Source organism: Engraulis encrasicolus, chromosome 13, assembly GCF_034702125.1.
Source record: "Engraulis encrasicolus isolate BLACKSEA-1 chromosome 13, IST_EnEncr_1.0, whole genome shotgun sequence".
Lineage (NCBI taxonomy): Eukaryota > Metazoa > Chordata > Actinopteri > Clupeiformes > Engraulidae > Engraulis > Engraulis encrasicolus.
The window spans coordinates 26439093-26451721 of record NC_085869.1 but is presented as its reverse complement, the minus strand read 5'-3'; the positions used below and the strand labels follow the sequence as shown (position 1 = coordinate 26451721).

Sequence of the window (12629 nt, the reverse complement as noted above, 5' to 3'; positions counted from 1 at the left end):
TTTTTAATATGGCCACATTATGCGTCAATACACCAATGCGTATTAGGCTATTTATCATGAAACCTCAAATCGGAAGTAGCCTTGTACCCAGCACTTTTCAAACCTTACTCGGGTTTATGGTAATTGTCCGGGCCAGCACTTTTGAAATCAAACGGACGCCTTGCCTGCATGACATGTCATTTGCATGATAAGAGCACGGACGATCATGGACATGCGATGGTAGCCTACACACATAGCCACACACGCACACAACACGGTTCAGTTCAACGTTTATTGTCCAGCAAGCGAGCAGCGCAGTACCAACTGATTTGCTCTGGAATCTCGAAGTTAAAACCGAATTTTCTTGCTTAAAAGTGTTGCAAGAACATTGAACTCATTTAGTAGGCCTATCATTGTGCCAAGCGTGTCGCAATATTGTACTGTGGATGTGTGTTGGGGAGGGCATTAACATTAGGCCTATGACAAAACATTATCGGGTAGGATTGAGGATAAATCTTACACGTTTCCTTATTAATGGAAAATTAATTCCATGCTAATTCCAAGTATTCAAGAACCTAAACAATATGCAATTGCTCCACAGTTCAAGGGTTAGGCTATGGATATTGACACCTTTCCTCCGCGATCGCGGATAGCCCCCACCTTTGCGCTTCTCATCTGGCTGTCACGATATGGAACGGGAAGAGACAGTTCAAGACAAGCGGCATGACTGCAATTGTCAATACAGTAGCCTAAAAAACTGTTAACTGTTCAGCGGTGTGTAGTCAAATTATCACAGCGGTGGTAGAGGCTTTTATGAAGACCTGGAGGGCAAAAACCAACAGACACAATTGCTGAGTGTGTATGCAGTATTTGTAACGAATGATTCTCCTGCCAGGATAGCGTTGGACTACAGAATAACCCATTTACATGTTGAATGTTGAGAGGATGCATTTTGAAAAGTCGAAGACCTATTCACGAGGATATAATAGCTACCTTTCCTTGTCAATGTTCCATGCACTACAAAATATTCCAGAACCTCATCTGTGATAGGCTAAACACAATTTATCCAACAAGCTTGTGGATAATATTGCCACCTTTCCCCTCTCCTGCGGTAGCCAGTTGCCTTCTCAGAAGAAGCAATCTGAATCGGAAAGAGAGAGCACTGTTCAAGACCCGCGGCAAGACTGCAATTGTCATCTGGTTCGTGGTGTCAACCTTCAGCCAAAACGACGACAGACCCTTTTTTTTATAAGATAGACCTACCTTATTCGCAGCAGCCAAAATCAGTCAGACAATAAGTGCTTAACGAGTGTGCAGGGTAGCGAATGCTCTTCTATCAGGGTAAAGTTTGCAATTGGAGAGGGGTGATTGAAGGGCTAAATTAAGTCCGAAGTCAAAATGATAAAAAAATGCGGTCGATTTATTTACAATACCCTACATGACAGAAAGAAAACGTGTAGGGGGTCAACTGAAAATACCCATAAACTGAGGACTATAGGCAACGTCAAAGTAAAATACAAACACGACATCAAACAAAGCTTTTTTTTAATGCGGTACACTTCAAACTTCACAAAACCCACTGGTTAACAGCAGGTTTTACGCACACATTTCGAAGCGGTTAATCACAGATGCTGCTCTCTTCCTTGCTCTCCCTTGCACCCCAACGTACACTGGGTTTAATACACCCTGCAATACTGGCAAACTATTATTCAATTACCATTGCATTTGTTCATGCAAAGACCTTTACGCGGCGGAGAGAGAACGCGCTCCTGTGCAGTGTTAACGTAGCGATTTAACCTCTCTCTCTCTCTCTCTCTCTCTCTCTCTCTCTCTCTCTCTCTCTCTCTCTCTCTCTCTCTCTCTCTCTACTGTAGCCATGGGCTTAACACAGGTGCATGGGTTCTGTAATGTTTTCAACACTGTTAGGACCTATATTGTTTTCTGGCTCATGCGCGAACTATTTGTTGTCATTCAGAATCAGAAACATCAAAGTGTCGGGAGACAGCTTTCTCTTGTTGCTGGTGCTTCGCATCTAAAAAGTTAACGGAAAGTCAGAAAACTCGCTGCATGACAATGTGCTCAATGGTCAATAGCCTACTTCTAGATGCACTATAGTCTACAGCCTAGACGCGCGCTGCTCTGATTCAAAGCGAGCACAAGGGTCAATAGCCTACTTCTTGACACATTAAACCGCCCTGCTTTGATTCAAAGCGAGCAGGCTGTGCTTGGTCCCGCCTCTCTGCCCGCAGATGGGAGTAAAGTAACGGCGTAAAAGTGAAAAAAAAAGCTTCTCAAATATTGTCTAGATAATTGTCAAAAAATGTAAGGGCGTAAACGTAAATTGTCAAAAAATGTAACGACGTGAAAAAAAAAGCTTCTCAAATATTGTCTAGATATTTTGTCAAAAAATGTAAGGGCGTAAACATAAATTGTCAAAAAATGTAAGGACGGAAACGTTAAAAAACAACAACATAGCCCTACCAGTTAAAATGAGTAAGTACATTTTATTTATAGATTTACATGTTTAAATCAACAAAAAACAAAACTTAACAGCTGATTTACATATTTAAATAAACAAAACCCTTAAAATGAGCATTAAAAAAGCTGATTTACATTTCTAATATAGGCAGGCTGAAGAAAACCCGTTAAAATGAGCATTAAAAAAGCTGATTTACATTTCTAATATAGGCAGACTGAAGGGACCTTTAGTTGAAACCTAAGGATCTTTAGTTCAATTTTAAGGACCTTTCGTTGGCTTTTGCGGTAGACGGACCATCCTCGACTAAAGATCCCCAGCCTTATACTAATGGTCCAACGTTTTGTTCGAATGGTCCCCTCTCACCAATTAATTCGACGAAAAGACCTGATACGATTTAGGCTACGGATAAGGAAAGATAACATCAATGCGCACACACAGTTTCAGTTTGAATCATTGCGCATCCATTAGCAAACATCCCAAGTCTCCCTGAAGTTCAGGAAGTTAAGGGAGTCTCCTTGATATTGACAGTGGATCCCCGATGCCCGCGAGTGAAACAAAATATCCCCGATTTGAGACAATGTTATAGCGAGGTTTTTTTTTCAGTTGGCAATACGGGACGGAGAAATAGATTGCGTAAGCACACTTCATATACAATACATATATACAATACATTTTCCAGCATCATCTTCCATGTTTGTCTAAATAAGTCTGGGGGTGTGACAAGAGGAAAACAGTGGTTTTGGCACCTACCAGATGTTGAAAAGTGAGGAAAATATCAAAATAGAACGGTGTTTTTTTCAGAGCTGGTTTTATGCTGAAGATAACATAAGTGAAATGGCCAGAAGTGGCCAGAATTATGTATAGGCCTACCGATAGGCCTACCTAGGCATACATTTCAAAAAATTCTGGCCATTAACAGTAAAAGTACAAATTTTCCAAGAATAGCCCTTTTATAGCTCTTTTTATTTTGCACAAAAGGCTACAGAATATACAAAACACAGCCAACTGAAGAAATCAGTCATGACATTGTAAGTAATAATACAATATTAACCCTAAATTCTGTAATAAGATTTGTTCTTAGAGAGTATGCTAGAATAAATAGTTTGCAAGCCGGCTAAAATACATTTTGCAGTCTGGAATGCATCATATCTGTCTGAGTATGTTTGCACAAAATCTTGTGTGGTGTCTTTAAAAGCAAATATAGTATTTCAACTAACTCACTCCTACTTTACTATAGCCTATAGTATGCTTTCTTTATTTAAGTTGTCTAATCCTCATTTACTCAATAAAATATAAAATAGAAACCTGAGACACACAAAAAGTATAAAGATGACATGGCAGTTATACCTGCTGCGTAAACATTGACACTCAGTAACTGCAACCTGTTTACATGGTCTAAAACCCCTCTGACACCTAAGTAGTGAGCACAGACTTGGCCAGAACCTGGCGTGCCTTCCTGAGACGTTCCATTCTGCCCAGCAGATAACTCCTCTTCTTGGCAATGTCGCTCTTCTCTTGGATGAAGCTGTCGGCGTCTTTGTGTCGTATCAGACTCAGCATGGCTGCCTTTACCCTGGTGGTGTACTCTTCCAGCATGTGGTACTGCACAACCAGGGGCACCTGATTGGCCAGGCGCTCTGACGTGATCTGGAGAACACATACGTACATAGGCATCTATCAGGCATTATCATTAGGTACTGACTGGTGAATTGAGTCAAGACAGGAGCAAAGCAAGCTAGGCAGCAGAATGGGTTTCTAATGTACATACCGCAAAGTAGGCATTAAGATGGTAAGTCATCTCTCTGACGTCAGCGTTTTTGAAGTGTTTAGGAAAAGGGTTGGACTTCACAGTTTGTAACTGGTGACTGTAAAGGCCGTCTTGGGAGTAGATGATTCTCTCCATCTTGAACTGTGACGCCAGTCTCTCCTCCGCCTTCTCATACTCCTGATCTCTCAGGTCCTCCAGAGGATCCTTGGCCGCCCTCATCAGATTGGGAAACGCCTCAAAGAAGCTCTTGCTGGTATCGTTCACAGCAGTGGAAATGATCTCTTTTGAGAATAATGCAGGTGAAGAAGGATGTGGGCGTTAATCTCAGCTCAAACATTGAAATTAAACGTTACTAGAGAGAAACTATTACGTTTGAAATTGGAAATTGTTTCTACTAAATGTTGCCTCTCCTTTTCCATGCCGTTTTCACTGTCTGCATGGTTTAAACTCACATTAAGGGGGTAAAACATAATTTCCCCACACAACAGGCAGACCCAATGTGTTTTAAAATTCCATTTGAACAGACCCATACAGAGAAACAGAAAGTCATTGTATGACACTGAAAAAGTGTCTCATTCATCCTCTTACCAGTAGTATTTTGAAGAAGCTCTTTGGCTGGCTCCTCCAGTTCTTCCACGTGTCGTTTCACGATGCCCTCGAATGTTCTGTAGCTCACGAAACCAGGCAGCTCTTTACCCCTCTGTGATCTGAATTCATCCACCTCATCACGCAAATGCTCCCCTACTAAACACAGAAATCATATCTCAAATGAAATTGTCTAAATCAGGTTGTGACCATCAGACCAAGCAATCCAAGGATGACTGAAGAACTTACACAGGGTTGCTTTTTTGTCTAGTGTTTGCTTCCAACCACTGAACTGTTTTCGGATTTTCGTGAAAACGCGAGACTGTGAGTCACCAATCTCCTCCTCAGCCCTGGCCATGTCCGTTAGAGCCTGGTTGAATCTGTTAATTTTCTGTGAAATAAAAGTTTAGATTCTCATCTCTATCAATCTGCAAGATGGTTGTGAAGAGTGTTCTCTTCTGAGAAGGTTTCCTCTCAAAACAAAGCTAACCCTACTCATTTGTGCTAACATTGTTATGCCTGTACTGAATTCACTGGATAATAGTGTGTGATTTTTTTAAACACTGTTTACCTCGATTAGAAAGTTAAGTCTTTCAGCTTCGTCTTGAGGGACTCCTTTCCCCAGATTTATCAGCTGTGTATTTGTCTGCTCCAGTTTGTCCCTCACCTGTTTCTCCAACTTGGGAAGGGATCTCTGATGCAGAGTAAAAAGACATAATATCATACAGTACTGTACGTAGCAATTCACAATTCACTCTGCCAAAACCACACACTTTGATAGTTTCAAAAGAAATGACCCAAACACAGCAAATGAACATATTGTGTACTGACATTGATGTGGTATACCAACTCCTTGGTTAATCTCTGTGACAGATGTGGAATAGAGGCTTGTCCTTCATCTAGGAAAATGCTGTAGATGGGAAATGTGAAGACGCACAAAATATTTTACTTTTCAGTTCAACTTGAGGTTTGTTGTCCTAATTCAAGCTATGCTTCAAATGTACTTCCTTCACTCTTTCCACTGTCAGCTTACCGGAAGTGGGAGTGATCCACGAAAAACTTTTTCTCTTTGTCCAGGGCTTTGGTCAGAGACATGTTGTCATTGATGTCTAGTTGGCCTCGACATTTCACCACCATGTATCCTTTCTTGAGTGGGATGACTTCGTTTCTGAGCGTGTTCACTACGCCCTCCTCTGCACCTTTGTCCACCAGGTCTGGTTTTGTCAGGATGCCTGTAGGTGAGACAGTGTGAGTGTTTGCTGACATACACTGAAAAAAATGAGATGGAGATTTCATGGGTTCAACCATCTTGGGTGTATTAAACACAATTACCTTGTGTTCATGTTTAACCTAATTGTATAGTATTAAAACTACATCATTAGTTGAGGTAGAACTCAACGCATCATCCCTCACTTAGCTTGCAGGTGCATCACAGTGGGACAGACATCACTGGAAAGGAGAGGCTGGAGCACACTGCAGCTCAGATTTCAAGACTTTATTTTGTGCACACACCCGAGCAACGTTTCGGTGCTGCTACACCTTCTTCAGAGGACTCTGAGTTTGTACACTTATTAGGCTATGTACACAGATTGTGTTGGCATAAATTGGATCAATACGGTAACTGTCAATTTGGTTGGCTGAATATTCATAAAATGTTTTTTTATTTAACTAAATTATTCAAGTTGCTGCCAAAGCAAAGCATTTTTGTGCAAGCGATGTACACAAGTGAATCCAACAAACTCTTTTTTCAGTGTACAGCTAGACAGCCAACAGTTACTCACTGTAGGCCTACAGTAGCTGTACACTTTCTTTATCTCATTCATCAGCGCACTGTATTATGGACTTAACTCTGCCAATACTTATTTTCAAACATGCTAACTGACAGACTGACTCACAGTAGGCAAATACATGATTTGAACCCAGAGACATTTGTATTGCCATACCAAGAATACTGTCTAACTTTTCTTTAGTTATTAAACAGTGTTACTACACAATGACAAATAACAACGGCCATTCTTCTCTGTAATATACGTAATGCACAATACTTGAAAATATGAGGGTAAAAAATGATATTACCCAGAGTCCTTTGCCCATCTGGGTCCACTGTTTTAGCCATTTTCAGAGCCTCGGTGGTGGCAATGTCAACATTTGCAGGCACCACAACCAAACTGATGGTCTCTTGCTTTTTGATGAATGTCTGTATCAGTCTCTTAATCTGTAACAAAATGATATGTACATAATTGTGATACAGTAGGCTAGATTTCTGTTATTTTTGTTTTATGTATTGCCATACAACCTCCCACCATGTTTGGTTGTAATGCAAAGATGTTTTCATGCATTTTCACGCTTTTATTATTGCAATGTAATTTCGACCATGATGGAATAAAAGTACTGACCTGTTCCTCGATGTCATGGGACTGGTTGCCCGTGGCAACTCTAGCAATGCCTGGCAGATCGATGAGAGTCAGATCAGGAACGTTGGTGCCATGGATCTCCAAGTTGATCATGTTATGGCTGATGTCTTTCCCCTCACCTGCCAGAGCATTCTGGGCTGTGGAAAAATAAACTCAAGACATTATTTTGACCATGCTTATTGCACTAGGTTACTGAATAATGACACTGGTCTGATGTAACTACCTACTCTATTAGGATAGCACACGCTGGAATATGTTTTGCAAATTAGAGGAGCATCATTCACGTGTCATCATTGGCTTTATAGACCAATTGGGGCAGTCATAGGTAAGCGGTTAGAGCATCAGAGTTGTAACCCAAAGGTTGCTGGTTCGACTCCCGACCCGCCAGGTTGGTGGGGCGAGTAATTAACCAGTGCTCTCCCCCATCCTCCTCCATGATTGAGCAAACCTTAGCATGGTACCGTACCGTACCGCCGCACTGCTCCCTTTCAAGTGCCACTGGGGAATGCCCTCTTGCACGGGTGAGGCATAAATGCAATTCGTTGTGTGCAGTGTTCACTTATATGCTATGGCATGCTGTGTCACAATGACAATGGGAGTTTGAGTTTCCCAGTTGGGTTTTCACATTCTAACCAGGCTATTCACTTCCGGCTTTCAATTAAAAACCACAAAAGACAACAAGCAGGCATAGAGACCTTTGACGACAGCATCCCCCACTTCTGCTGGGTTCTTGAGCTCCTGTTTGAAGAGCCTGAAGTCTTTCTGGTATGAAAGCAGCCCAGACCAAGCAGTGCCATTGCTGACTCTCTTCAACTTCAGCACCAGTGGGCAGCGTGTCACAATACCTGCAAGAAGAGAATGACAATTCTTAAGGCATGGGGCGGCAGATTGCTGATGCATGCAAACACACAGCTTATTTAGAATATATTTTAATTACTTTCAGAATAACCTCACTTCAGAATAACCTCACTGACCTCATGCTACCTGGTCAAACCATACACATGTAGGAGTAACAGATGGGAACCAGCAGAGTTCAGTGTAGATCGTTAATAAACCTCCCTCCCGAAACCCCATACAGTATCGGTAGTGATAAACTATCGCTCTGGACCTTCAGTTCCGAGGTAGTATATCGTGCTGTGCCTCCCATGCCCGAACTGGAGTGTTGCCTGGTGGCAGGTTCGAGCCCCGAGTGGCAAACTAGGGCAGGACCACCTCAGTTACATAGGCCAGTGGTTCCCAACCTATGGGTCGGGACCCAACTTATGGGTCGCCAAAAATCCACAGGGGGTCGCGGAGCCCTCTTGAATTTAAGGGGTTTCCTTTTAAATATAGGGCCTATATATTAGCCAATGTTGAATAAATGTATAAAGTATTTAACTAATATATGTATTGAAGCATCAAAATGTAAGTGCAACATTAAACATTTATTCTATATTTGACCAAAGACAAATTGAGGAATAAAATCACTAAAATGAGTTTTCGCAGGAAACAGATGGTATCCTGTGACTCCCTCTTGTGCGGGCGCTCGCGTGGTTGGGTCACCAAAGCTTACGATAGTAAAAACATGGGTCCCTGAAGAAAAAGGTTGGGAACCACTGACATAGGCTATACATACGGCCAGGGCTCTAGATTAACTTTTTTCACCACCAGCCAAAATGGCTAGTAGATGTTAATTTTACTAGCCAAACACACACTCACTAATGGGTCAACGTGGCTCGTAAGTTGGCCTTTTCTACCAGCCAAACTGAAATTTCACCAGCATTTGGCCAGTTGGCGAGTGTTAATTTAGAGCCCTGCATACGGCCCTACCTAAGACTACATCCCTGTGTACATCTCAGAGCACAGGGGACCTGAACCTTAGCCCTTGTTGTAGACTGACACAGTCAGATGGCACTGTCAACTGACAAGTGTGCCTCAGCAATGCCACACAAGAGAGGACTTTGATCTTGATTTATTTCCAGAATGAAGGTTGCCTTAGTAACCCACTATTGTAAAAGTAGCTGTAAATCAGAGCTGTGGCTTTCCAGGTCATTTGGTTAACCCCTTAGCGCGGAGCTTATGTTATAACCTTACTGTCACCAAAATTGTAATGGCTATGTCTTAATCTGCTTAATATGGCTCTCGGTACTGTCATAGCAATATTTTTATGATGTAGTTAAAGGATAGTTCCGGCGTAAAATGAAAGTTTCACCATCGCTTTCCCATGCCACATAATGTATCTAATGATGAGCCATTCCGGGCAATGCCGCGCCGTTATGGAGTTAGCTTATTTTAAGCTTTTTGGTGAAAAACGCAGCCAACGCATCACGGCGGGGCCAATTCTAAACCTATTCTTTTCTGATGTTTCCCCGCTATAAACAACTTCAAAAACGCTACACACTTCATCACAAAGGTCTCGTCAATCAAACCGAGGCACAGAGAATGTCATCGGACCACACAATCTTTCACTGGCCAGTGTTTTCAGAGGTGTCTCACTGTTGCAACTCTCTGACCCGGATGCCAGGGCGCGCGAGGTCAGAAGGACCATTACGCAACGGAGGAGGGCTGGAGGAATTTATAAAGTCGTACTAGAAGTACTCTTACAGATGTAAGTACACCACCAGTGGTGTGTTATTACAAAGCTGAATCCATGTTATAATATACCGTGTTGCAATTACTTTGTAAGAGTAGTCTGCCTACCTGTACTCTCCATGCAACTCTTCAAATCTGCTGCCTGCACACACGGTAGTAGCGATCCCTCCGGGTTTTTACGCCAGTTTCGTCCACTTCTAATGTTATTAGCCATTCCCGTAATATGGCTGGTTTAGACAGTGGCAGTCGGTGAAAACGGTCGGGGTTCCAGCTTTTCATTTTACGGTCGTAGCCGGTGCGAACCGCGGACCATGTTTAGCCTACCTAGCCACCTGATTGAGTAGCCTGCATCCGGGTCAGAGAGTTACAACAGTGAGACACCTCTGAAAACACTGGCCAGTGAAAGATTGTGTGGTCCGATGACATTCTCTGTGCCTCGGTTTGATTGACGAGACCTTTGTGATGAAGTGTGTAGCGTTTTTGAAGTTGTTTATAGCGGGGAAACATCAGAAAAGAATAGGTTTATAATTGGCCCCGCCGTGATGCGTTGGCTGCGTTTTTCACCAAAAAGCTTAAAATAAGCTAACTCCATAACGGCGCGGCATTGCCCGGAATGGCTCATCATTAGATACATTATGTGGCATGGGAAAGCGATGGTGAAACTTTCATTTTACGCCGGAACTATCCTTTAAGTATTTTCAGCAAATAGTGAATAGGCCCGTCGGCGACCCCATCTGCAGTAAGAGGCTACCCATAAGAGTTCAATTGGCATGTTTTGATTTTATCAACATGATTATGGGTGGTTATTCACAGTGTATTATTATTCAGAGTTTTCTCTTACAGTGCTCTGTAAGTACTCTTACAGATGTAATTACAACACTAGTAGTATGATACTACATAGTTAAAACTATGTAATATCATACCAATAGTGTTGTAATTACACAAGAATGTGTCTACTTTATACAAGCCAAATTGCCTTGTTTCACTTTTTGATGTCATTCTGTCTTACACCAGAAGAGGGCATTTTCACATTCATTTCCAAAGCCGTGTAAAAGGCCACACCTTCAGTGTCTGTTAGTGATGTGAAGAATCAAACACTTTTCTACCATGGCATGCATTTCTGTTACAGTGCCTAGAGTTACTGCGCTACCTTGCATAATTCTACCCGCTTCTTTGGATTAAAAAAAGAAGCTCAAATGGATGTATGGTATGGGATACCGGACTCACATGTCAGCATTCAACAAGGCCACAGCCCAGATGCTACTAGTAGAGGCCAAGAGCAGTGTCACAAAAAACAGGGCTCCCCTCCCATAGCATTGAGCTCTCCCCTCAGCTCTGGTCGTTCTTCTCTCTCCTCTTCCTCATCCCCATTAGTCAAACGTGAAAGGTGTCCTTGTAACCAACCACAGTTCAGATACAGGGTGTGTCGAATGTCAATTGTAAAGGGCAACAACGTTGTTGAACTCATTTTATATGCATGCAGCACTTTCATTGTTCTCATGGAATCAAAATTTCATGCCAATGTGTAACAACAACAACAACAACAAGCTAAGACAAGGGTATGCTGCACTGTACACACGGTTATGCTGCACAGTCCAGTTGGTCGGATAGTTGCAGCATGGTGTGTTGTGTAACTTGTGTGTGTATATATTTCCAACCAGTTCCGGTGAGATAGTGCAGGAAGGTGCAGTCACATAGTGCAAGCAGTTCACATACAGCCAGGGTGTGTATAATGTCAATTACAAAGGACAACATCGCCTTAAGTTGTTGAACTTGTTTTCTATGTGGCATTTTCATTGTTCTATTCATGTCAATTTGGTCTTACCTGTGCCCCTGGGCAGTGCCACCCCAGAGAGGGCTTCCAGCACTGAGCTCTTCCCTGAGCTCTGGTCGCCTATGACAGCGATGGCAGGCAGAGCCAGGTCCTGCTCCACTCCCAGAGACCTCAGGGAGTCCACCAGGTCAATGCAAGGCCGCACCTGCTCCTCATAGTGCTGGGACAGGTAGCTGCTATCCTCCTGCATCATGGACTTCCTTTTAGACATTCTTCTTCGAGTAGGCTATACTATCTGCAGGAGTCAGACTCTTCTGTGTGACAATAAAAGTGACAGATTTAAAGAAATCGCCTTACTTTGAAACACTCACTGTGGTTATGTCATCACATTACCTCAGCAACTATGTTCAAATATAACAATAATAACAACAATAATAATAATAATAATAATAATAATAATTATTATTATTATTATTATTATTATAGTAATGATAATAATAACACTAATAATAATAACAGAATGGTAATAACTACATTTCAAGAGCACAATTCACGGAAACATGCAGTTCAATGTGCTGTGACATTAATTCAAGGTAAATAACTACAGGCTGCAGGCTTGGATCCAACAGGCTTGGATTCACTCCTCGAGGAGTGAAATGTTGGAAGGGGTAGGCTACAATAATACTACAACTGAGAAAGGACGCCCAATTTCTGGAAGAAGTGTTCAATTTAAATTATTATTAGGAATATTAGAAAGTCACCACTTACTCTGAATGCTCTTGATGCACCGCTGCCCTTGATGTGTGCAAAGTTTCAGATGTGGGAAAACGAAACTGATCTTAAAGCCGGCTCTATTTCCGGATGGTCCCATGCGCCCCCTAGTGGAAGTTGCGCGTTCAAAATCAACTGGGTTAGGCCGAAACGATTTCTGAATTCTGGAAACTACTTGTGCCGATCATAAGGCATTCTGAAGAAATTCTAAATGCTCTGCCACACCCATGACCATGTAAACACTCAGTTCTATTTCATCACATGCCTCTCTTTACATGCAAAGGGTTC

At 42.2% G+C, this 12629-nt stretch overlaps 1 protein-coding gene across 2 annotated transcripts; it reads right to left on the bottom strand.

Annotated features, from left to right (window-relative positions):
• Window positions 1-3408: 3408 nt before the first annotated feature.
• Window positions 3409-12377, bottom strand: LOC134460945 (interferon-induced GTP-binding protein Mx-like). Of its 2 annotated transcripts, none has more exons than XM_063213593.1 (12): window positions 12332-12377; window positions 11622-11884; window positions 7921-8070; window positions 7208-7362; window positions 6888-7026; window positions 5845-6043; window positions 5643-5721; window positions 5383-5505; window positions 5061-5202; window positions 4815-4970; window positions 4227-4507; window positions 3409-4105 (listed from the first exon to the last, which is right to left on the bottom strand). In XM_063213593.1, the coding sequence occupies exons 2-12, from the start codon at window positions 11839-11841 to the stop codon at window positions 3872-3874; spliced, it is 1878 nt and encodes a 625-aa protein (XP_063069663.1). In that variant the 5' UTR covers window positions 11842-11884; window positions 12332-12377; the 3' UTR covers window positions 3409-3871. The 2 variants fall into 2 exon arrangements, with proteins under 2 accessions (XP_063069663.1, XP_063069661.1); XM_063213591.1 differs by having other exon boundaries at window positions 12339-12375.
• Between the last annotated feature and the right edge of the window lie 252 nt (window positions 12378-12629).